Genomic DNA, 25,346 nt, shown 5'->3' with positions numbered 1-25,346 from the left:
GACCGATCCCTGTGAAACAGGCATTATCACTGTCAGTGGCAGTGACCCGTCCTCGGGTCAAATTGGTTCACGCATTAGCGTAATCTTAATGAAGTGGCGTTCTACAACGCGTGTATGTATTAACGAATGTCCCAAATCTGAATTTTTCCGCTGGGTCGTCCACCCTTTTGTCCTTTATAATTCTGAGTGTTAGCCGACTATAAAAGGCAATGGACACCGTCTTGCGGTAATGGAAACGAAGATGTTGCGTTGGACTGGTGGCGTGACACGAATATTCCCTCCTTCACGTCCGAAAGAAAGATATCCGCGATCGATGTGGTGTTGCACCATTCGTAGGAAAAGTTGTGAGAAAGCGTGGTCACGTAATTCGCACTAATGAGAATCCACTTCCCAAGATTGGTTTGAACATCGAAGTCAATGGTAAGCGGCCAAAAAGCTCTGGAAACAACGGTGATTTAATGCGCTGGATCAGGATTTGAATACCTCGCGAATGTATCCAGATCAGGCAAATGACAGAACCGATCACGACGCCGCTCCTCGCGTGTGAACGGGACAAAGGTTAAAGGAAAAGAAAATGAAATGCTAGTATGGAACACCATCAGGTGAGTAAACTTGTGCTATTGGGAAAATAACCCCTCTGAGATTTTCTAGTGAAAAAAAAGATGCACTATCTTTACAAGAAAAAGATGGCATATCCATACAAAGGGACTGTGTCACTACGAACGAGCTGTATAGGAAATGACAACAATGGTGTGATAGTGTCAAAAAGGGCGTCCCATGTCCTAATTTATGTATTGAGGAGTAGATAGACCAGAAACACAGAGAATTGAATTAGCATCTGATGACGTTTTTAACAGGATACGGTGTTTATAGGAAGCATTTGCTGCATTCTGGCTTGGACGAATTTCCCGGGTGTTTTGGACCCATGTAGCCGGGTCCGCAGTATATTATTTTTCATTCTGTGGGGTTCATGGATAAAAGACAGATGTTGAACGACACGGTCAACGTTGTTATCGGACCAGAAGCAAATCGTAGCATGGGAAATGCAATAACAGACGTGGTACAGGAGAAACTCCTCGGTTTAGTACCGGTATAAACCAGAATCCTCCATGCGAAATACTTTACTGTGTCGGTACGGCAGAAGAGTTGGTTAGTATATTATAACTATTCCGAAGAGTTCGCTAGTTTTAACAACATTAAAGTAACAAGAATCTGCAGCCGACGTACTATACTATATACTATTATATTTAATTTATTCTGCAATGCATACTTCAAAAGTTAGAAGTAAATGACTAATTTCTGCATGGAATGTTCATCATCTCTACTGTATGTTGATCATATTACGGAGCCTGACAGTAAACCTACCTAAAGAGCATAAAACATAATCATTGAAGAATAGTTAGCACTATGCCGGCCTTTTCAGGTGGTCCTTCGGAAGAAAATTTCGAAATTGTTTGCTGAGACGCGTCCTTGGTCGAAAAGAGAGCCAACTCTGGTGGTAGTGTTATGTCATATCACTTAGGTGCATGCCAGCCTGAACTATAATATTTAAGTGACTGCACTTATATCAATGCATATACATAGCACACTTTTACTGGTCCCGGCCATGCTCAGATGTTATTGAATTCACCGATGGATCCGAAAGTAGCCACTATTTTTCTAAACAATATATTATCTAGATCATGGTATTTGCATAAAATTGCAAAAGAGGATTTAACGAAATATATTGCAGTCCTCTCTGGAAAAAGCACCGGATACCACCCTCTTTCTAGGGCAGACATCAAGGTACCATCATAAAACATTTAAAGGCTCTTCACAGCATTATATTCCAGACCTAAGTCATTGTACAACAATTTATTGAGCAATACATTCAACGTGACACCGACTACAAGAGTCCCGTTCTTACAAGGAGAACATGAACGTGCCGTAAACAGAAGCTCCTTGCCGGGATATATGTGTGAACGACTTAGGTACATTGCACATAGCATAGAAGACTACAAATTTAATACTTACCATGATGCACGCTTACAATGGCTGCAAGTAAAACCCCAAAGAGAAGTTCACAGTGTAAATGTTGTTGCATTTTGTCTGATGCAGTTGAGTGTCCCTGTAAAAGGAGAAAGAGATCCTAAAAAATACGGAAGAATGATGACATTCAAATGAATTCGTTTAATTTGAAAAAGGATTACATTTCGTGAACAAACTGATACAGAGTGCAATTGTCAGATGAGACGGTGGAGCTAAATGCTTGTGGGGGTTTTTGGAGTATTTTTAGAGCTCTCATAAATTCCACCCAGGATATGTTTGGGAAATTGCATGCAGTCATCCATATTCATTGTATTTGAAACTGTTTGGCTAAGCACTGAAATGTTGACGTTTCGGAGGATACTCTACTGATTAAACCGTGCTCGGCGGATTTGAAAAATATGTTATATTGGAAAGTTGCATTTCGTTTCAATTTTTGCAGAAAGGATTCAGCTTTCTGTAAAATACTCATCCCTTCAAAACCGTGAAAGCAATTGGAAGTTTCAATTTTCAAATTATGTTTTCATTTACAAGCCAGCAGTAAACGGGATTTTCGCATAAAAGGACGAGTGCATTGACATCACAGTTCCAACCCTGTGCCGGACAGGAAATTTTGAAATTCATGCATGGTGGAACGACATTTTCATTATGAAACTTATCCTCGATACACATCCATCTATGTACACAGCTTGCGTACATGTTTTCAGTTATGGCTCCCTAAAAGGCTCTTACATCATATAAAAGGACGAATATGCGCTCAAGTACTCCAACATCAAAAGAAAATGTACTACTCGTAGACAATAGTTGTTTTTCGTCGCAAGGTAAAAACACAGATTTTTAATACGCCACAAGGATCTCTGCAATAGCAAGTAAATTGCAAGGATAACAAATGAAGACGAGATGCTAAATTTAGAGAAAGGAAAATGAATGGCAATTGTACTGGGGATCATTTGAACGTGTACAAAACATTTACTTACTCGTTTCTTCTGTTCGTTTTGCTGCGACGATGCTGGTTGCAACCCCCTTTATTTTTCGTATCCTTGCAATTCTTTCGAGTGAGCTGCTGTCTTCTATAATCCTTGTTATTAGCGCTAAATAATTGCTTGCATGCACAATAGAAATGCAGAGGGTAGTTGTTCCCTATATCCTGATTTTTTCCACACTCTTTCCGTGTGTATGGTATGTCCTCGTCGTTCGCGATCCGCTTGCTTGCGAAATTTCTAAAGTGGAGTTAATACAACAAAACAGCTACTTGTTCATAATGGGTGTCACGAGAGGAATGTGAGTCCTGCACAATGTCCTGGCTGCGATTTAATTCTTCACTAGCGTAGTGTGGATGTATTCAATGGCTGTGGAGTGAAGTGAGGTGCCGGAAAGAATCGTTTTAGCTTCCGTCGCGCGGTTGTTGGCACATCTGGGACGTATCAGGAGCACACCAACTAGCTGAAATAGCTGTCAGAGCGAATAATCGGAGCCGTTCTCCGGCATAAGGCGGTCGTAAAGCGAAACTAGCACGGCCAATACTGCGAATACCAGTCAAGTGGATCGTTAACGGCAGCACTTACACTTCTCACACTACCCATGCATTCGGGCCACGTTCAGTTGATTCCTTGTAATACACTTGACTTTGTAAACTTTAAATAGGCGTCTTTGTTTCAGCACTTACGGTCGAGCCTGTCGATCCTTTCAGCGTAAGGCGGTGGGAAAATGGATGAATTATTCATCCAGGAGTGAAAGGAATTGCTTTCTTCTTTGGCTGAATGATACGTTTGCAGTTTAAGATTGTCGATTGTGTATTAGTTCTATGCCTGCACCTTCTTAATGAGCTTTTTGAAGATCATGGTTAAGATGATATGTTATGCATGCATGGATATTTAAGTCTTTCGTTATACTGTTGGCACTGAATAGAACGATAGGCAGCTTAGCGTCTTTTCAATCATAGCACTTTCGTTTAAATCTGAAGGCTGTTTTCTGTAAGTAAAAAGAGAGAAAGAATTATTGGGCTAGGCCGAAAATAGAGATGTCATAATACTGGAAATTAGGTCTTCTGAATCTTTGTAGCAATGTTCTGACGAAGTAGAGGGAAAAAGGAACCTACTTAATTATTTCAGACAGTTTAGTGATTTGACAATCACGATTGGCCAACTCGCAGCAGATGAGTTTGTAGCCACATGGTGGTTTTCGAACTAGCGGATTTTCTTTGATTTTCTCCTTAAATACCCTTTGGCTATTTTTAAGCTGTCCATACATATAAGAGACTAGTCTGGTTCCGTCTACATAGTCGTATCATAGTCGAGATATTTGACTCGCATTAGCTTTTATATAACTTATCATTGTACTTGATAGACCACTCATATTCCAAGCGATTCACTTCCGTATTTTGCAGAAGAACTTTCTTTCAAAGGCGTCTTCACTGTTGGTTGCGTTAAGGCCTCTGCTTTGCTGCCATAACTTAGCCCAGACCAGATGATGATTTTGTAGATTTGCAGCCTCTGTGAGTCTTAAAAATATATTCAAAGTTTTCGATGTTTGTTGCAAAGGACGACAGAAGGGGATAGAAATCTTTGGGCTAGTTACCTGCAAATCCAGGGTATTCTTTTTGACTGACTACTGGGAGACAACCTCTTTGTACAGCGCTATGCACCAACCGGGGTTTGCAATAGAGCGGAGAAGGATACTTTCTGTGAGTGTTTCTGGAGAGGCTTTACATTGTGATCGTGAGTAATAATCATCATTATGAACGGCGCAACAACCGGTATCCGGTCTAGGTCTGCCTTAATAAGGACATCCCGGTTTTGCGCGGAGAGCCACCAATTCGATATCCCTAAAAGCTGTCTGGCGTCCTGACCTACGCCATCGCTCCATCTTAGGCAAGGTCTGCCTCGTCTTCTATTTTTACCATAGATATTGCCCTTATAGACTTTCCTGGCTGGATGATCCTCATCCATACGGATTAAGTAACCCACGCCAAACTATTGAGCCGGATTTTATCCACGACCTGGCGGTCATGGTATCGCTCGTAGATTTCGTCGTTATGCAGGCTACGTAATCTTCTCTCGAACGCCGCCAGGAGTTCGCAATTCGTGATTAATAATAATAATAATAACTCTGCCGAAGCCGGTCCCAAGCCCGGTTGTGAAAGGAGGAGGGATGGATAGCTTCAGTCTGAATGGCTGTACGCCACCGCAGCGTCTCAGGGGGTAGGTGAGGAAAGTGCAGGAACTTTGCAGTCTTGCAGATTACTCACTAAGGAAGCTATCTACACACCTGGCAGCTAGGGATAAAATGCACCACCAAAAAATGAGAAGAAGGAGAAATTTAAGGTCCGGTGCGGATAACCGGCGGGAGTCGTCTGACTTGGTGACTGGGTCGGGCTCTCGTAATGGACAGCACGGCGTCGAAACCGCTAGTCGTGGGGCGGTTCGACGTCTAGGCGCCACGACGACCAGGAGCACAGCTCCGCCTGCTGCAGCTGTTTCGCCACAATCTGTGGCGACCACTTCAGCAGGTTCGCGTAGGAAGCGGATGAAATGGACTGAAGAAATGAACCTCTTCATCATCCGCTCCTACTACGAAATAACGGCGGGGGCGGGTACAACATCTTACCGCCCCTTGTTGCACCAGAGATTCGTCGAGCGTTTCCCGCAATTTGCGCACGTGACTGTGCAGCGAGTCGCAGACCAGTACCGCTTCATCACTCGCAGTGACACAATCCCGGCCACCATCAGGGAACGTGTTCGACTTGAAGTCATCGGGGAAACTGGTGACCGAGAGTCGATGGGGGCAGAGGCGGCGGCATCAACAACACCACGCCGCACTGCAGGCAACAGGTTCAGTACTCGCCGAAGCACTCTTCTCCACCGTCCAGCTGAGGTTTCCGCTGAAGTTCGGGACGAATTCCAAAGAGCGTGTATAGAATTCTCGGATATGGATCCTTTGCATAGACCAGGTATTCCCAGGCTCTCTGCATCTCCAGCAACTCCGGGAATTCTATCTCAAATCAATGATGAGATTGCATCTCGACTGTGTGCTGATATGTCGCTGCTGCAACTACAATCACTTGTGTATTGTGGTGCAGTTGCGGCTATCAGATTGCACGGCCAGAAGATTCGCTTTCGCGTTATTGGTTTGAGTGACAAAAGAGATCCACCATGGAAAATTCGTCTGGAACGTCGTCGGGACTCACTAAGGCAGGACATTGCTAGACTGATTCAGATCAGCACTGGCAATGCCAGCCGACGGGTGAGAAATAAAGTGCAGAGGGTTTACCGGAACTATGCCATCCCTGTGAGACACCCGTAGTTGAAATTCTGGGCACACTAAAACAGAAACTTTCTGTCATATGCAGTCGGTTACGACGGTATGGCGAAAGTTATTCCAGACGTGTCCAGAATGCAACATACGCGAGGAACCAGCGGAGCTTTTTCAGATCTCTCAACGAATCCCAACAGAGCGCCCAGACAATACAGTTCTCGGTGACGGAAGCGAAAGAGTATTGGGGTGGACTTTGGGGGTTACCTGCCCAGCATGCTGAGCATGCTGAGTGGATCACCGCCGAAGGCACCCGCCATGCCAATACACCTGGCATGAATTTCGCGGATGTTACCGAAGAGGAAGTTCGACGAGCCATAAACATCTCGAAGAACTGGAGGGGCCCAGGTCTGGATCGGGTGCAGAATTTCCAGTATAAGAAATTTACCAGCGTACACAGTCGGTTGGCACGCAGTATAAATGAGGTCATGAGTCGGCCGGAGGAATTTCCACCTTTCCTCACTGCGGGGATTACCTACCTTATCCCTAAGAAGGACACGGTGCAGGACCCCGCAGACACAAGACCCATCACTTGCTTACCAACCCTCTACAAATTCATCACGTCCATTATTAGTGGAAGGATCAATGCGCACCTCGAGGCCAACAACATTCTGTCCGAGGAGCAGAAGGGCTGACGAGTTTAGTCAAGGGGTTGCAAAGAGCAACTCATTATCGACTCGGTAGTTGTAGGACAAACAACTAGAGGCCAAAGAAACCTCTTCAGTTGCTATATCGATTATGCCAAGGCTTTTGATAGCGTTCCGCATACCTGGCTAATCGACATCCTACATCTGTATCGCATTGATCCGAAACTAATAAAGTTTTTGGCGACAGTCATGGAAGGGTGGCATACCACCTTGTCAGTCCGTACATCTGAGGGTGCTAATACCTCAGAGCCCATCCGTATTCAGAGGGGTATCTTCCAGGGGGATTCATTGAGTCCTCTTTGGTTTTGTATGGCACTGAACCCCCTTTCATGGCTACTGAATGATGCTAGAGGGCATGGTTTTGCAATAAAATATGGCCTACGTGCTAAGTGCGAACTGACACACTTGATGTACCTAGATGACATCAAGCTGTATGCTGGTACTGATAACCATCTTAGAAGTCTGTTGCGAATAATAGACATGTTCAGCCGTGATATTCGGATGGAGTTTGGATTAGACAAATGTCGAATCCAAGCCATTCGCAAAGGTCATCACGAGCCGCATGCCGGACATAGCATTGGTGACCTCCACATCGAAGCTATGACCGAGACAGACTTCTACAAGTACCTAGGAATTCTGCAAGGAACCCATGCTCGAGTTGGTGATCTGAAGGAAGCTCTGCTGTCCGAATTCCTGCGACGTGTAAAGCTGGTGCTGAAATCGCATCTCTCGGGAAGAATAAAATAAGCGCGTTGAATGTTTTCGCTATCCCTTCACTGGCTTCATCACCCAAAGTCTGCGGTGGAGCGGATGAACCTGCCTCGTGACATCGGAGGTAGGGGCGTGGTTGACGTGGCGGCACAACATAATCGCCAAGTCGACTCGCTGCGCGCTTATTTTTACAGTAAAGAGCAGGCGAGCCCCTTGCATGCGGCTGTCTGTAAGGCAGACTGTGGACTGACTCCACTTAACTTGAAGGATCGATCTTTCAATCCTCTGAGTGGGGTGAAGTCGGACCAGGAGCGGATCGAGGAATGGAAGTCGAAGGCAATGCACGGTAAACATGTGAATTGTCTTTGGCAGCCATTTGTCGATTTGCATCTGTCGAACAGGTGGCTGTGTGCTGGGGAGCTCTTTGCTGAGACGGAGGGGTTCATGTGTGCCATTCAGGATGGCGTGGTCGCCACCTGAGCTTATAAAAAGCTCATCATGAAAGAACGGGTGGAGAACGACCAGTGCAGAATGTGTGGTTCGGCGTTAGAGACGTTGGACCATCTCATTTCTGGCTGTACTGTTATGGCACCGGTGCAATACATCACCAGGCATAATGCTGTATGTAAGGTTATCCATCAAAACCTTGCATATAAGCATTGGCTGATCACGGGAACATGTCCGGTTTACCGATATGAGCCGCAATCAGTACTTGATAGTTCTGCTTACAGCATGTATTGGGACCGGCAAGTTCTGACTGATCGCCATACCGCACACAACAAGCCTGACGTACTGCTAGTTGACAAGACGGGTCGCTCCGCGTATATTATTGATGTTGCTATCCCCCATAATAGCAACATTGAACGGAAATACGTGGAGAAGAAGGTGAACTATGAGCCATTGGCTCGGGAAATCAAAGAAATTTGGCGTCTCGGGCGGGTGGTTGTAGTTCCCATAATATTGTCAGCTACAGGTATTGTACCTAAATCCCTCACGGGTTCCCTTGATGTCCTGGGACTTTCGCACAGTCTGGTTCAAACCATGCAGAAGTACACCATTCTGCATACGTGCTCGATGTTGCGGGGGGTACTCAACGGATTCTTCCACTGACCTACCACCGGCCACCACCACCAGTGCCCCTTTAGTTTTTAAGTAGGTAGGATCGTCCGAGCCTAAATGCTTGGCACTTAGTGCTAGTATTAGGTAAAATCCGGCATCTGCCGAGATTGTGATAACTCGGAAATAATAATCGTTGGTGCAAGAATCCATATTGGATCAGGGCCTTGAAGTGTGTTAGAGCACTTCATTCACAGCTTTAAAGGTACACTATAGGATTACACTATCCTAAAGGAGACAATTTGGTCAGCATTGTGCTCTTCCGAGATTATTACCCTGATTTGACTCAGGTCATTCACAGCTGAGTCGACTGGAATTCGACGTTAAATCGCGACACAAATCTCACTGCGACCAGTGAGATTCAAACCGCGACCTTTCGTACGACAGCCTTGTGCTCCAACCACGCAGCTATCCAGAAACTTCATGATTGGTGATATGAATATCAGGGTGAGCTCTGAAGACATTTTACTCATGCATGTGATGACGAGAGTAATGATAATGGTGGCAAGTTTGTAGGTTTTTGCAGCTTCCACCGCCTTGTCATTGATAGCACATTGTTTGAAAACAGAGCTTACCATAACGTCAAATGGGTTTCAACCGACGGACACCGTATAATCAATAAGATTGACCACTTTGCAATCAGCAGTAGATTTATAAGTTCTTTCCGGGATGTGCATAACAAGCGCACTGGCAAATAGATCACCATCTGATTGCCTCTTCGCTTGCGTGCTGCGCCTGATACATTTCGCAGGGTTGGTGAATTGCGAAGCTGATAATGGGGGATTAGTTTTACTGATCAGACTGCAGATATAGTGAGTAACCCGCCTGAGAATATCAATCTGCACTGTTCCGCCATCAAAATGCCCTTTTTTGGGTGTTGCGCAGGTCATGTCCCCGAGGGGCATTCCAAGATCTGGCAGGCTGCAGAAACGTGGAAGCGGATCGATAAGCAGAGGAGATTGAAGACACTGCTGATCGTTGTGATGACGAGCATGATGCACTCGATACCGTGCGAAATTCCGTGACGCTCAACGTAGTACGTGCCCTGACAAAAGGCAATTTGTTATTACGTTGGTTAGGGAGGCGGAGGGTTTTGCATATCGTAATGATTTCAGAAGTGTATACCGGGGGAACTTGCATGTGTTTGCAAATCTTTCAATGGTCCTGTGAAGGACGTTAATGGTCCACTCCTCATCAACGATAATGAATGGGGGAAGACACTTCATCACAGTTCTTAACCGTATAACACCCGGTGAAGTTCTTCCTCTGGTGAATGAAATGACAAACAGATACCGGCTTTTCCCCTTTGCAGGACAAAATTCATTGCGGCCACCAGAGAAGAAGAAGAAGTAGAAGAAGGGGATGATTTCTAAGAAGGGCACATGTTTTGAGTGTGACAAGTGGAGGGTTGTCTGCGTCTTGTCGTCGTAAAGGTCATAACTAAAATAATCCAGCAGCGTAACAAAGAATATCTTGAAGACAGGATCGACAGTGAGCTTTCCGCTCCGGATCCTTCTGAATTGACCACATCAACACCCTACGGATCACTTTGGAACAGTGCGTGAAGTTTAGATTTTCACTTTACCTGCTCATGTTGGAGCTGTTTTGTGCTAGTATTCCTTCTGTTTCGCTATATGGATACCGCTGCCACTCGAAGGTTCCACGCCTTCGTCAACACCGTCTGGCCCCATATTATTTCGAATTAGTAATTTAGTAATTGCACAGGCCTATCATCCGCGGACGATATGATGGGAAGGTGGAAGTGAATAGGTCATAGATTAAGGAGGAAGACCAACCCTAGCCAAGATAGCGTTTGTTTTCTTCCTTGCAACCGGACTGTTATTGTAGCGAGGGAACTGAAACATTGATGTTGTGCTGTATTTGAGCCAGAAGGCTCCGCAAAGGAACAAGAGGGGGGTCAAGTCACTAAAATGTAGTGAACCCTTAAGTAAGCTCCGGAATTGTATGGAATCCAAAACAGTGCTCAATTAGCCGTTCATGCTTGGATCAACTAATTTACGAGCATGGTTGAGTCGTGCACATTTTGGTCATCATGGTCAAATTAGATTTGACGAATGGCATGCAACCGCGATGGAATTAGAAGGCTGTCTTTAAGGTTTTGTGTAAACACAAAACCTTCTTAAAATCGGTTTACTGTCTGTCTGTCTATCCGTCTGTCTGTCTGTCTGTCTGTCTGTCCGTCACACACATTTTTCTCGGTTTTCTCGGAGACGGTTATAGCGATTGACACCAAATTTGGTAGAAAGGTGGGAACTGTGAACGCTCACGCATACAGTGAATTACATCCTTTTACGTCGAATTTAAGGGGGGGGGGGGGGGTCCCCATACATGCAAAAGGGGGGTGTAACATTTTTTTTCATCAAATATAATCATGTGGAGTATCAAATTAAAGGTCTCGAATAGTACTTTTCAAAGCCGATCTTAGTTTTGACATTCGTTGGAAGGGTGGGGAGCGCGGGGGGTTGAAAATGATCACTTCTTTAAGGGGCCATTGTCAGAAACTACCAAACCGAAAAATCTGAAAAAAATCAGGAGGCTGCCACTATATGGTGCCTGGGCTCCGAAATACCTTCCATGCTGATATCTGTTTAAATAAAGTTAATAATAGTATATTACTATAATTTTTTGTAATTGGTTAGAAACCCCCCTAAAGTTGATCCTAGTACCATGCAGTGATATAGGCTATAATATAGAGCATGATCTTACCAAGTTTGGTGGAAATCGCACTATTACTAACAAAGTTATAATACCTCAAATTTGTTGCTTCTTTGAAAATTGAAGACTATGAATGTCAATATCACCCGAAAGTGGATACTCTCACATAACATATGGATATATTACGTGCTACGTACTAAGAAATACACAAAACCTTTCGTACCTGAAGCGCACAGCTTCCGGTTCCCGACTTGTTTTATATTAAACGTCAAAGATAATTAACTATCTTTGTCCATAATGTAACATATTCATATAATCATTTTTGTATATATGTATGAATATCCTGCAAACAGGATTCTTCCTTTTACAATGCGTTTTATTTAGACTGATCGTAATTTTTCTTAGATTTTGCATTGTTAGTGAAAAAGGTACTGAAGTTTCCGAAATCGGGTAATCTAGAAGTCCAGGAAAACACAAATATAAAACGATGTTATCAGCATTCGAATTGGTAATCACAAAATTGTTACAAAATAGATGAATTTCAAGAGATAACTATGATTACTTCGAAGAGAAGTATGGGGAAACTCGTGTTTAGCAAGGATAATACTTAAGATCTGAGGGCACCTGCGCATTCACAACTTGCTCTTGGTCGCATTGTTATGTGCCTTTCTGTCACATGCAGCTACCGTCTGGAGGCTTCGGAAGCATTGGCCAGCGTCATGAAGCAAAAAAGGGTGAATTCTTCATGTCAGCTAGTTACGTCAAAAGTGTAGAGTGTATTTATGGTAACATCGTGGGATAAACCCATTCAATGTGGCTTTGAATTATTGAAAAGCAACTAGAAAGGAGTTATTAAGCAGGTGGCAGTAATGCTGGCACAACTCTGAGAAAATAGAAAAGACGATGGTAATAGGACATACTTGAGACTGAAAGGTAAGCTCCCGTTTATCCAAATGCTTCGTTTCACGCACGTAATAACCCAGTAGTAGAGATTCAGGGAGAGAGCAGAAGATTTACGAATGCTGTGATTGTGGATATACTTCTCCAGAACTTAATTGTCCAAATGCTGAAAATTAAGAATAATAGAGCACTCGCTGTGCATTCATACTCCATGGCGGTCAAATAGGCTATGCGTTGATCCATGAAAGATTAGTCTGCATATCTTAATTCATGACTAATACTAAGCCAAATTGCAGCAAATATCGGGAACTCGGAAAAATATTCTCGTTACTTGGAAAAGTTCTTTGTTTTACCATGAACCGTGACTTCACTCTCTTATTCTAATTAGGCTTTCTAAGGGTCATAATAGTCGTGTGACAACCGTCTTTCTTAGTCCCTATGCGGCACGTTGATCTAACAAGGATGCAGTTTGGCAGATGCCCCCAATCAACTTCTAGATTCTCTTTATAACTAAACGGTCCCTATTGTAATTTGTCGGTACCATGTAAGGAATAGGATTTAACATACCCAAAGCAAAACTGAGGTCACTAGCTTGCAAGGTTCACCTAACAGGTGGAGGAAACGAACGTATTAGGGTTGAGACCAAGAAACATACTGCTTCGGTTTCTCCATACGAACAGATCCCTGTGGATGACGAAAAATAATGGGAAGGAAGAAGAAAATCCTGGAGCCCAATTTTTTTCCTACAAATTTTTACGCAGCGGAAGAAAGGTAACCATGTAGTGACAGCCTCTTGACTTTTTTCAGATTTTTGGGTTAGGTAGTTTCTTAGAATGGGTCCCTAAAAGAAATGATCATTTTCGACCGAGAGCGACTTCTGAAAGTACTAGATCTTTCATTTGATACCCCTATTGACTATATATACGAGTTCTCCTTGCAGACATACATACACCGGAAAAAGCGTTTTAGATCCTTCACCAGCGTAGAGATTACAAGCAGTCGCTCAAATTTTGATTGCAGATTTGGTTGCGATTATAATTCCTCCCCTGCCTTACTGCTCTTTCGATTTTCACTTGTTCTTCCATCTGACGTATATGGTCCACATTTTCTCTGTCTTTTCTTTCGTCTCTAAATATATAAAACTTTGAGTTGGAGATCGAAGAGTTTTTTTGGCTCGAGCTTAATGAGAATGACCTTGCCAGCCCGATGGGAGAAAAGCGAAGTTGCGATGATTTGATATAAGAGTTTCCCAAAAACATTCGAAGCAAGTGAATTCACATGTTCTTCCTCTGAACTGACACACTGAAACACTGACATCATACCGTTTTTAAAAAATGGTATTTTAAAAAGCATTGTCTCATTGGTTACTAGAATTTCCGTGTCCCTTTCTTCAGAGATTAAAAACTGTTGCTCTAATGACCTGGGTTTCCTTCGAAAAAGTTTTCACTTTCAGGCAGGAACTGATATTTTTCCTTACGACTTAATGAGTTCTTGAGGCTTCAGTAGCGGAGAATGACTCGGCGCTGAAGGACAGCCTGGCGTATTCGTCGCCCACTTCAGTCAAAGTCCACCGGTCAATGATATTGCGTTTGTCATCCTCGCTACATACTTCCAATTTATTTCCTATAGAATGTAAGAGATGGCGTGAAATTCATTATTTCAGTAAGCCTTTGAATTGCTGTTAATGAAGTGTAACCTTAGTTATAGAGCAAGGCTTGTATGCTTCGTTGATGTTCATCTTACTTGGATTTTAACTCCCGAGAAATTATTTAGTATAGAGCTGCGCAAAGTAGCGTCTCTAGTTAATGTAACTCGTTTAGTCTTCTCATTTAGTCCGTTTCGTGGTCCCCAACTGTGAACCACCTGCACTCATACGGTCACATATCCTTCCCATAAACTTGTGGATGATAAGACGGTCAGATTGTTGATAATTGTTGTCAAAAAGACTCTCCTCATAATATTCGATAAATGTCGCTGCCATGTCTCGCTAGATATTTAAAGAACAACCCGGCACTTGATGATGATATAATTATGTTTGCCAAGCACTAGATTTTCGCTTCAAAATCTGAACCAGATATATATCCCTAAACACAGCCTGGGTAGTGAGTTTAGAGTAAATTGTTGTAGCCTTTTAATGACAGTTTCTTTTACTCATCAACGAACTAAAAAAGCAAAAAAAAAAAATAAATAATTATCCTCCGGAGGATCTCGTATGATATTGGACACCAGCTGGACTATTAAGTCTCTTCGTTCAAATTTGCGCCCAGTTAGAAAAGCACTTGGGGCGTTTTGAGATAAAGAAGTAAGGTAGAGTTAGATGCTTATTGCAAAATCTGTGTATTGGATATTCAAAAGTTTGACAATCGCCCCTGCAGAAGCCATATCGGAAGATGCATTCTTTTATATACCGATGACTTGTCGGCTTGATTGAAAAAATTTATTAGTTGCCCCAGTTGACAATCTGTAATTATGTTCCTGCTAGGTTCAGATTCTTCTCCAGTAATGTTAGAGTTACCCCCAAAAATACGGCTGGCATAAGCATAGCTAATACCATTAGTACCATGCTTTCGCGTGTGGCATATTCGAATTTTTAAACAATGCAAAAAGTGAGTTGATTTCATCCATAGCGTCATGAAAATTCAATAGGTAAGGTAGTTATTTTATCATAAATGGTAGTTTTTCAGATGACGCCCAACGTGGGTTATAGAAATTGACCTCTCAGATTTACGTTTATTGATTCACACTGGTTATTGCCTAATTTGGAATTGAATTACTCATTTCTTATCTTTTGAGTCTTATTGTCCAAACATGTCAAATATCGACACATAATCATAAATAACATCCCAAAGTACAAGCACATGGACTCTATAAGGACAGAAAATCAAATTGTTATGTTGCCATCCATCTGAGTCAATATTACACCTTCACTTACGGAAGATAGATCTAGCCGAACGCAAGCCAGTTTCTCAATTGACTTTCTTGTTTTCAAACCACATATCCCGATCAATCTAAAATCCCCTAAAAGTCACAACATCCCATTTGCATAGACACAATTTCGGTATCGGGGCTACAAAAATTGGACCCCAGAGATACATCTTCATGATTTATGACGGGTTAGTTACCAGTAGCAATCAATTCTTCTATATATGAAGGATGTAAACCATATATATATATGTGAGTACATGCAGGTATACTATTCAAATCTATTTTCCTGGAGTTCCTTCTTGCATCTTTTTTCTGCGGCAAACGGAAAGTCACGTATGATGAGAAATAGGGTGCAAAAATAATTGCAAAGAATGTCCCCTGGTTTTAGGGAATGTTGTTCTTCGAGACAATGACTACTGCTTTTGTGGAGAGTAACTCTGAATAATTTGCACACGACTATGCGTAGGTATATCACGATTTGCATTCAGAACGTTTAAAGCAAAGAGAACTCATTGTTTCAAGGCTAGTTCAGTTTGTCAAGAAATCTTTTTACACAGATAACCCTGTGTGGAGTTGCCAAATCTCCCATCAGGCGCGTCGCTTCTTGCGGATAAGGAAACGCTCGGTGGATGCTTTATGGGCATGTACATGCACGCATCAGGAGATGTGCGTGCATGGGCATGCCTAAGCGCAGACCGAGTAGGTGGGAAGTAAACGCCCACCCGTGGATAAAAATTGGCTATTGGAAGGGCACCCAGAAATCTAGCCAAATATGGAGGACGAGAAGGGTAGTTCTTTACGGTGCAGGGCTTCGGAAACCTAGTTCCGGCGGTTTTTGGGACTAGGCCGCAGTGCCTTATTAGTGGGAAACTTGGCATCTAATGTTACACGAGATCTTAGTGGAGTGGAAATGAGATCTACACCAGATCCTTTTCAAAAAAACTCAAAACTTGGGAGGTCACCACTGAAGGCAACTTTACCCCTAGGCAGTCGAGATTCGTCGAGGCACTCGGAAAGGAACTTGGAGAGACCCCGTACTGACATAACTATCGATGCTGTGGAAGACAGCAAACTGGAACAGCATTTGTTTCATTGGAGGAACGCATAAATGAACGTTGTGAGTTCATTAAGGAGAGCCGGGATATCCACCAAAATATCAGGGCTCTGATACGTGCCATTAAGTTGTTTTTTCTTAGGGCGATGGAGTAGAAAAACGCCTAACGCTCATGTGGCAAAGTTACACGAGAGACGCAGGTGAAGCCAACTCAGCGTAAGATAAGCGTCATCGCCAAAGCAAGCTGCACCGGCGAAAGTTCCGGGTAGTTCTTTGATTACGGGTCCAATTGTGACTAATAGCGAATAGCCTACAGCTCGTTAACTCGAAGAATGAACAAAGCTGGGCGGAAAAGCGGCACAAGCAGAAAAAGAAGACTTGTCCGGAAGTAATTATTATTATTTCCACTGGAACTAAAAAAGTCTAGCAAGAAGATAGTGGATAGCTTTTGCGGCCAGGTGGAGACGGTGCTAGTTGAGCAAGCCGATGTGAAAGCCCGGAAGCAAGAAATAGTGATCGAGTGCAAAGACCTAGACGAGGTCACATCACTAGATCTGTGCTGTCGAGGGAACAATTCAACCTTAGCTGCCTAGGAGACAGTGCCATCAAAATGATGAAGAAGGCATATGGAGACCACTATTATTAGCTTGTCGTTTTAACCAGGAATTGAACTGATTACTGCGGGCAAGGTAAGAATAGGTTGAGTCGCGTGTCGACTTAGGGAGCAAATATTTCTGAAGAGATGCGTCAGAAGCCTCCATTTCGGTCACTTTGTACCAGCATGTACTAGCGAGTACGATAGGTCGAAAAGGTGAAGGAATTGTGGTGAAGAGCCATCTTACCAAAGACTGCACTGGAGATCCACAATGCGTGTTGTGGAAAGGCAGAACGGGAGTTGATGACTGGTACGTTGCAGGTGGTGGCAGATGCCCGGCATATAGGAGGAGACTGAATCGTAAGGATACAAATCAACCTCAACCCACCTGGCACTGTATGCAAGTGAAACCATTCATGCTATCAAAGCAGGGCTCCAAATTGGACCTGGTGGAAGATTAGACGGAGGCGGTCCTTATTACCAATCGTAGAAAAGACAATACTGCTAAAATCCGCGTTGGTAATCACGAGGTCCTTTCAAAATCAATCATTAGATACCTGGGGGTAATGATCGATGCCAAGTTGAGCTTCAAGGGGCACCTGGACTATGCTCGCGAAAAGATAGCAAAGGCTAGTTCATCTCTAGCAAAGATGATGCCAAATATTGGAGGGCCGAAATCTAGTCGCTGGCTGCTAATCGCTGGGGTGGTGAAATCTATCCTACTATATGCGGCTCCTGTTTGGGCGTGCGCACTTGACAACGTAATGAACCAGAGAAGGGTAAGTTTGGCATACCGCGTTGATGGTGTGCAGTGCATATAAAGCGTTATCAGGTGAGGCAGTGTGTGTCATCGCCGGAATGATTCCCTTGGATATTCTGGCGAATGAGGTACACTGTTTCTACTCAAGAAGGAGGGTGAAACCGGCCGAAGCGACTGCGGGTTTCCTAAAAGCCACTAGGAAGGAGCTGTACAGGGAGGAACGGTGGGATAATTGCAAAAAGGGCCGTTGGACTCATACACTGATCCCGTGTATTGAGAGATGTGTGGAGGGTAAGCATGGAGAATTAAATTACCACCTAACGCAGTTTCTTACGGGACATAGTGTATACAGGAAGTACTTGCATCGCTTCGGATTGGAATAGGGTATCAAGACTGTCCCGAATGCCCCGCTACACCCGACGACCCGGAGCATGTTATCTTCCACTGTCCGAGATTTGCGAATAAAAGAAGGAGATTAAACGACGCCCTCAATGCAGTTATCGGACCCCACAATTTCGTGGAGGAGGTGCTGAGGTCCGCAGGAAGCTGGAGTGCGATAAGCGGAACAGTAGCTTCGATATAGGAGAAGCTGACGGAATTGGAACGAGCTCGGAAAGCGCGGCGGACGCGTGACTTCCTTGGGATGATGTAAACCACAGCCCACCTCACGAAGTAATAATGGACGGAGAAGTGGTGGTACAAGTGGGTGAGAATTCCACACACCACTTCAACTTGGCGTAGCACCCATAAAAAAGAAAACAAAAAAAAATAATCTTATAGAATACCACTATCGGTCCAGTAAGATGCCATATTGGCAAGTATGTATATAGTGGCTTGTTGTCTATATAGGGGAGGGGTATTTCTTGGTTACTGGATTTTAGAACAGCATGCTATTTACCAGTAGCGCGGCTAATCACTTAGTGTAAAAACTCCAGCATCCATGCAGATGGAAAGGAATCGTCACATACAGTATGTCTTTTAAAAATAAAAAATAAATAGTAAAATAGTTTGTTCATTTTTGGCAAACTGGGAATCCTTAAATTGGTTTTCAGCTCTTTTACGTGATATATTTTCGGTCTGAATCCTCCTCAACGAAAGCACAATTAAGAGCTATAAAGCAAATCAAAAAATGAGCATAACACCTAACATAACTCTTCACTTAGCACGGTAACTGGTATCCTGGCTAACAAATAGACTAGCAATCAAATAAGTGGAATGATTCCATCTGTTCAGTTTTCAAGACTACGACGACTTACTACCTAAAATGAACTTTTCGTCGGTTATGTGTTGAAAAGCCTAATGTGTGTCTGGCACGTTAGATAATGTATTATTTGTCGGACATGTTGCCATGTAAATAGCTCGCATTCCATTAACACGAAATCTAACTACATCAAGTTTAATTCTCTTGAGCTAGCTCGGGCTTAATTGATGTAATGTGTTTCTGCTATTCGTACATTATTTCAGGACAAGTGACAGAATGTAATAGTTTGAATGTTTGCTGAATGGAATAATTAATTTTCGTGAATTATTGTTTGAATCTGGGCTGTATTTCCGGAGAGAATGGTTAGGTTTGAAAATTACATGAGATGGAAAGACTGATTTGGTTTACTAAACATAATCTTATATACACGTTGAAACTCAAAAGATCTTAGACTGTGTTCAAAGATCTGGACTTTGAAATACACCTAAAGTGTATCAGTCATGTATCAGGCGCCTTATTCCAATATAGTAACGTTTAACCACTTGGAATAGGGCCTTATCAAAGATCTTCCCACATTTGCTATCTTAATCCTTTAGAAATGATTTGTTTAGGTGCATCGATAAGACGGTCATGTAACACGAATGTTTTTAACTGAGCATCTTTGAGTCGTCTGAACAAGCAATAGTAATCTTTAAATACGCTAAAAAAGTAATAACTAAATTAGCTCTTAGTTCGAGCTTAGCATTTTGGCTTAATTAATTTAATAAATATACATTATCTCTTTCTAAGACGTTCGCTCTATATCACTTCGACTACTCGTGTCTAACTATCATGAAAATATGATTTTTATTACCCTTAATTTTTGGATTTTATCGATTTCATTTACTTTAGCCTAGTTGCTGAATACCCACTTTTGTGTGATACTGACATTCAAAGTCTTGAATTTGCAAAGAAGCGACAACTTTGATCTACTGTAACTTTGTTAGTAACAGTGTGATTTCCACTAAACTTGGTATGATAGAATCTTGCTCTATGTTATAGCCTACATCGCTGGTTCTAGGATGAACTTGCTCAAAATTATAGTAATATATTATTACTAACTTTATTTGAATAGAAATGAATAGTGAAGGGTATTTCGGAGCTTCGGCACCATATAGTTTCTGAAAATGGGTCCATTAAAGAAATGATCACTCTCAACTCCCCGCACTGCCCACCTTTCCAGAAAATGTCAAAACTAAGACCGTCTTCGGAAAGTACTAACCGATACCTTTCATTTGATGCCGCACGTGTCTATATTTACTGAAAAAAAATTACACTCCGCTTTTGCATGCATGGGGACCGTCTTTAAATTCGCCGTAAGAGGATATAACTCACTGTATGTACAATATGAGCGTTCACAGTACCCAACTTTCCACGAAGTTTGGATATGACATTATCCGAAAAAATGCGTGTGACAGACAGACAGACAATAAACCGATTTTAATAAGATTTTATTTTACACAAAACCTTAAAAAAATAACAGAAAGTTTCTCCTCAGCTAGTCCGGCACTTTATGTATTGGATGCATACTCAAGATTCGCACAATCCTTAAGCAAAAATTTAATTCAGTCACCCTTCGAAACTTATGAGTGCACGACTTGAATCAAGAACTATTCTCTTGTCCTACCACCGAAAAACCAACCTCTGATGAGCTCTCTCTCATGGGCTTGTATAGAAAAGGTTACTAATTGGAGGCCATCATAACCAACAGCATCCACAGTCACAATAGCCAACGTCAAGTAATAAGTTCTGTTTCTTGGTTACAGAAGAATAGAATGATGATAAATATCCATTTAGGTATCTCTAAAGATGCAGAGAATACCCACCTAACAAAGCGGCTGGGCCGCTGATAGGATGGCACCATCTTTGCTGTCAAAGACAACTCAGATTTTTCGTTGTTCCTACGAAGAACCTTATGCGAATAATGCTTTGCAATCAGTCTTGGTTCTTGGTTATCTTGCCCGCAAATAAGACCTCGCTAAGGGCACAAAAGTCAAATTCGCGTTGCGAACCAAACAGTCGTTTGTGAGATAATGAATGTTTATTCAAATTTACATTTCTCTTTTATATATTTGACTTAAACACTAAAACAATTAATAGCACAATTTTATGGAATGGTCATCAATAACTTACTTAACTTTTTGATGACTTGTTCTGTTGATTGTTATGCAATAAGTTTTGTTTACAAATTATGAGTATTATTGATGACCACGTGGCGCGTCAAATAAATGTACGTGCCATCGTTCGCGGTTGCCTGTAATGCCCTTCAGTTCCTTACACGACTTCCCGAGACGCTCGCACAACCTCTCTTCTCCCCAGAGGTATTTGCCCAAGGTCACCGATCCTATGAGAGAGCAAACAAATATCATCAGCGTAGTCGAAGTATTTGAGGAAAATTGTCATCTTCCATTGAATTCCTCCACATCCTCTTGACAAGACAGTGTGTTGAAAGTCACCGATAACAAGAAAAAACAAGTCGGGAAACCGGAAGCTGGGCGCTTCAGGTACGAAAGGTTTTGTGTATTTCTTAGTACGTTGCACGTAATAAATGCATATATCATATTATGTGAGAATATTCACTTTCGGATGATATTGACATTCATAATCTTGAATTTGCAAGGAAGCGACAACTTGGACGTATTATAACTTTGTTAGTAATAGTGCTATTTCAACCAAACTTGGTGAGATCATGCTCTATGGTAGAGCCTATATTATTGCGAAATTTCATGGTGCTAACGTGAACTTAAGGGGGGTTTTGCAGCCAATTACTAAAAATTATGGTAATATACTATTATTAACTTTATTTGTACAGATATCAGTATGGAAGGTATTTCGGAGCCCAGGCACCATATAGTGGCAGCCTCCTGATTTTTTTCAGATTTTTCGGTTTGGTAGTTTCTGAGAATGGCCCCCTTAAAGGAATGGTCACTTTCAACCCCCCGCACTCCCCACCTTTCCAATAAATGTCAAAACTAAGACCGGCTTCGAAAAGTACTAACCGAGACCTTTAATTTGATACCCCACATGACTATATTTGATGCAAAAAAAATTTACACCCCCCTTTTGCATGTATGAGGACCCCTCCTTAAATTCGACGTAAAAGGATGTAACTCACTGTATGCGTGAGCGTTCACAGTTCCCATCTTTCTACCAAATTTGGTGTCAATCGCTATAACTGTTTCCGAGAAAAATGCGTGTGACGGACAGACAGACAGACAGACAGACGGACCTCCCAAATCTCCCATCAGGCGCGTCCCTTCGTGCGGATAAGGGAATGCTCGGCGGATGCGTAGGAATATGCACATATACGCATTTGCAGGTGTGCGTGTATGGGCATGCTTATGCGCAGGCCGGGTAGGTGGGAAGTAAACGCCCGCCCGTGGATAAAAATTGGCTATGGGAAGGATACCCAGAAATAAAACCAAACATGGAGGAACAGAAGGAGAATAAAGTTACGGTGCAGGGCTTCGGAAACCCAGTACCGGCGGCTTTTGGGAGTGGGCAAGCAGGCTCCCGGCCGTCGATATCCCTCGACTGCAGTGCCTCGGTGGTGGATTACTTGGCCACCGTTGCATCAAATACTACAAGTAGCCTGGAGAAAGAGGCATTTAAAAGGAGTACATCACTCCCGAGAACGCCTGTTCAAAACCCAAGAAAAGATGGGGCACAAACTGGTCAGGTATTAGCCCATAGCGGGGTAACTACACCTGGTCGAAATATGTCGCAGGACTTAGTGGTTGATCCATTTAAGAGAAGCTCGACGATAGCGCGATCTCCTCCGAAATCAACCTTGATGAAGGAAGGAAATCTGGGAAGCATTCGGAAGGCTAATAAGTACGTAAGCGCCCAACGTGAAAACCAAGCGGAGGAGCTATGTCAGAGTCCGGAAGAATCATCGTTTGCCCTACTCGGAGGTAAAATAATAGAGTTGTCTGAATTTATTAAGGACAAACACAATGTGCACCAGGCCATCAAAAACATGGTGCGTACCATTCGGGTACTATACAATGGTGCCAAGGAAGAAAAAAACGCCTCGAAGAAATCAAGCGTCACCCAGGCAACACAAGTGACACCCCCCCAACATCCAAAGGGCGGTAAACTTGAAAAGAGGAGTAGAGAGTGCGCGAACGATTCTTTCGGATGCTCACAGGACGCGAAAAGGCAAAAAGGCCTCTCACCGGCAAAAGGCAAGGGAAACAAAGTTACCAACATCGTGGAAACTGCGGCGCCGGCTCCAATTGACCCAAGGGAGGCAAAGCCTCAAAAAGGGACCAAGGAAGCATGGACCAAGGTTGGTGGAAGGAAAAACACGACGCAGAAAAGAAGATTACGGCCCGAATTAATCATCATCTCCAAAAAAGGGGATATGACGTACGCCGATATCCTTAGGAAGGTCAAATCCGATCCTGAGCTGATGGACCTTGGAGAAAACGTCAGCCGAATCAGACGCTCCCAGAAAGGAGACTTGATGCTTGAGCTGAAGAAGTCTCCGGGCAAAACGGTGGAAAATTTCCTCGGCAAGGTGGAGAAGTCCTTAGGAGAAGAAGCTCAAGTACGGGCCAGAAAGCAGGAGCTTGTCATCGAATGCAAGGACATTGACGAAATCACGACCAAGGAGGATATCCGTGACGCCCTAGAAAAGCAGTTCGGACCACTTGGCTTGCAAGATTCCGCAATCAGGGGACTGAGGAAGGCATACGGAGGCACGCAAACCGCAACTATAAGCTTACCAACTGAAGCAGCGTTCAAACTGCTGGTGGCTGGGAAAGTAAAAATAGGTTGGGTCGTTTGCCGACTCAGGGAGCAGGTATCCCTTAAGCGCTGCTTTAGATGCCTGGAATTCGGCCACATAGCGGCGAAATGCACCGGTGACTGTGACAGGTCAAAATGTTGCGGAAAATGTGGGGGAGAAGGCCATATGTTCAGGGAATGCAAGGCTGAGCCTGAATGCATGCTCTGCAAGGAAAAAAAGGGCGTCGACTGTCGGCACGCTGCAGGCAGCAGCAGATGCCCAGTGTTTAGGCGAGCCTTGAATGCAGTAAAAAATGAGGTTGATACAAATCAACCTCAACCACTGCGAGGCAGCGCAAGACCTTCTCTCGCAGACCATCTATGAGAAGGGAATCGAAGCTGCCATAATCAGCGAGCCCTATCGCAACAATAAGAGCGGTGACTGGACTGCAGATGAAACTGGCAAGGCGGCAATATGGGCGTGTGGAAATCAGGCCATTCAAGAAGTGATGGAGTTTCCAGAAGTTGGATTCGTCAGGGCAAAAATAGCTGGTATCTATATTTATAGTTGCTATGCTCCACCAAGCGCGACGATAACAGAATTCGAAGGAATGCTAGGTATGCTAGTCTCGGATGCAAGAAGTCGAAACCCCAAGATCATAGCTGGTGATTTCAACGCGTGGGCCGTGGATTGGGGCAGTCGCACTACGAACACCAGGGGCCGTATCCTGCTCGAGGCTTTCGCGGAGCTAGATTTGGTGCTTGCCAACACGGGAAACGCTTCCACTTTTCGTGGGACAGGGTCGGGCTCAATAGTCGATCTGACATATGTGAGTACCACATTGGCGAGGAGAATGACATGGTTTGTCAGTGAGCATTATACTCACAGCGACCACCAGGCGATTTTCCTCCAGATCGAATATGGGCCATGCGTCGATGCGTGTTCCCGTGAGGCTGGAAACCGGGGCTGGTCCGTGAAAGGGCTTGAGGAGGATGCATTCATAGAGATGCTATTGGGAGCCCAATGTCCCGGCGGTGCGGCTACGGAAAAGGTAGAGCAAATGATGGGACGCATAACAAGAGCATGCGACGCTGCTATGCCGAGGCGACGAGTTCTCGCAAAAAGGCGCTTAAACTATTGGTGGAATGAAGAGATCGCGGTGCTACGGAATGCATGTTTTCGTGCTAGAAGGATCTGCCAACGATCTAGAGCAAGACCAGACTTCGACGAGAAACGGCTAGCATATGTGAACCTTCGAGGTAGGCTTAAGCAGGCTATACGGACCAGCAAGCGAGAATGCTTCAAGGAGCTTTGCACAGAGGCAGACCAAAGCCCCTGGGGAACAGCGTACAGGATAGTTATGAAGAAGATGAGAGGGCGAACACCACAATTGACCTGTCCGCATCTTCTGCTCGATATCGTGACGGCGCTCTTCCCCCCGGATAAAGGGGAGCGCAAACAACACAAGCGAGCACTCGACGTCTACACCATACCTGCGGTAACTGAGGAGGAACTTATGCAAATTTGCCGGAGAATTGGTGATAACAAAGCACCCGGTCTGGATGCTGTTCCCAATAGAGCCCTTAAACTCGCTGTTAAGACCAGACCCGACTGGTTTATCAGCGTGTTTGAGACATGCATGATAGAAGGAATT

General features: G+C 43.6%; 1 protein-coding gene across 1 annotated transcript in view; it reads right to left on the bottom strand.

Moving 5' to 3' along the window:
- The window catches only part of LOC119649830 (limbic system-associated membrane protein), a 216,732-nt gene that overhangs the window by 138,506 nt on the left and 52,880 nt on the right, over positions 1-25,346 (bottom strand). The window contains exons 2-3 of the mRNA XM_038052172.1: positions 3,003-3,996; positions 2,014-2,107 (exon numbers count right to left, since the gene is read on the bottom strand). Of these exons, the coding sequence (XP_037908100.1) occupies positions 2,014-2,083 (70 nt within the window). The 5' untranslated portion in view covers positions 2,084-2,107; positions 3,003-3,996. The remainder of the gene's footprint in view (positions 1-2,013; positions 2,108-3,002; positions 3,997-25,346) is intronic.

Source organism: Hermetia illucens, chromosome 2 (assembly GCF_905115235.1).
Source record: "Hermetia illucens chromosome 2, iHerIll2.2.curated.20191125, whole genome shotgun sequence".
Lineage (NCBI taxonomy): Eukaryota > Metazoa > Arthropoda > Insecta > Diptera > Stratiomyidae > Hermetia > Hermetia illucens.
This window is presented reverse-complemented; position numbering and strand designations above follow the sequence as displayed.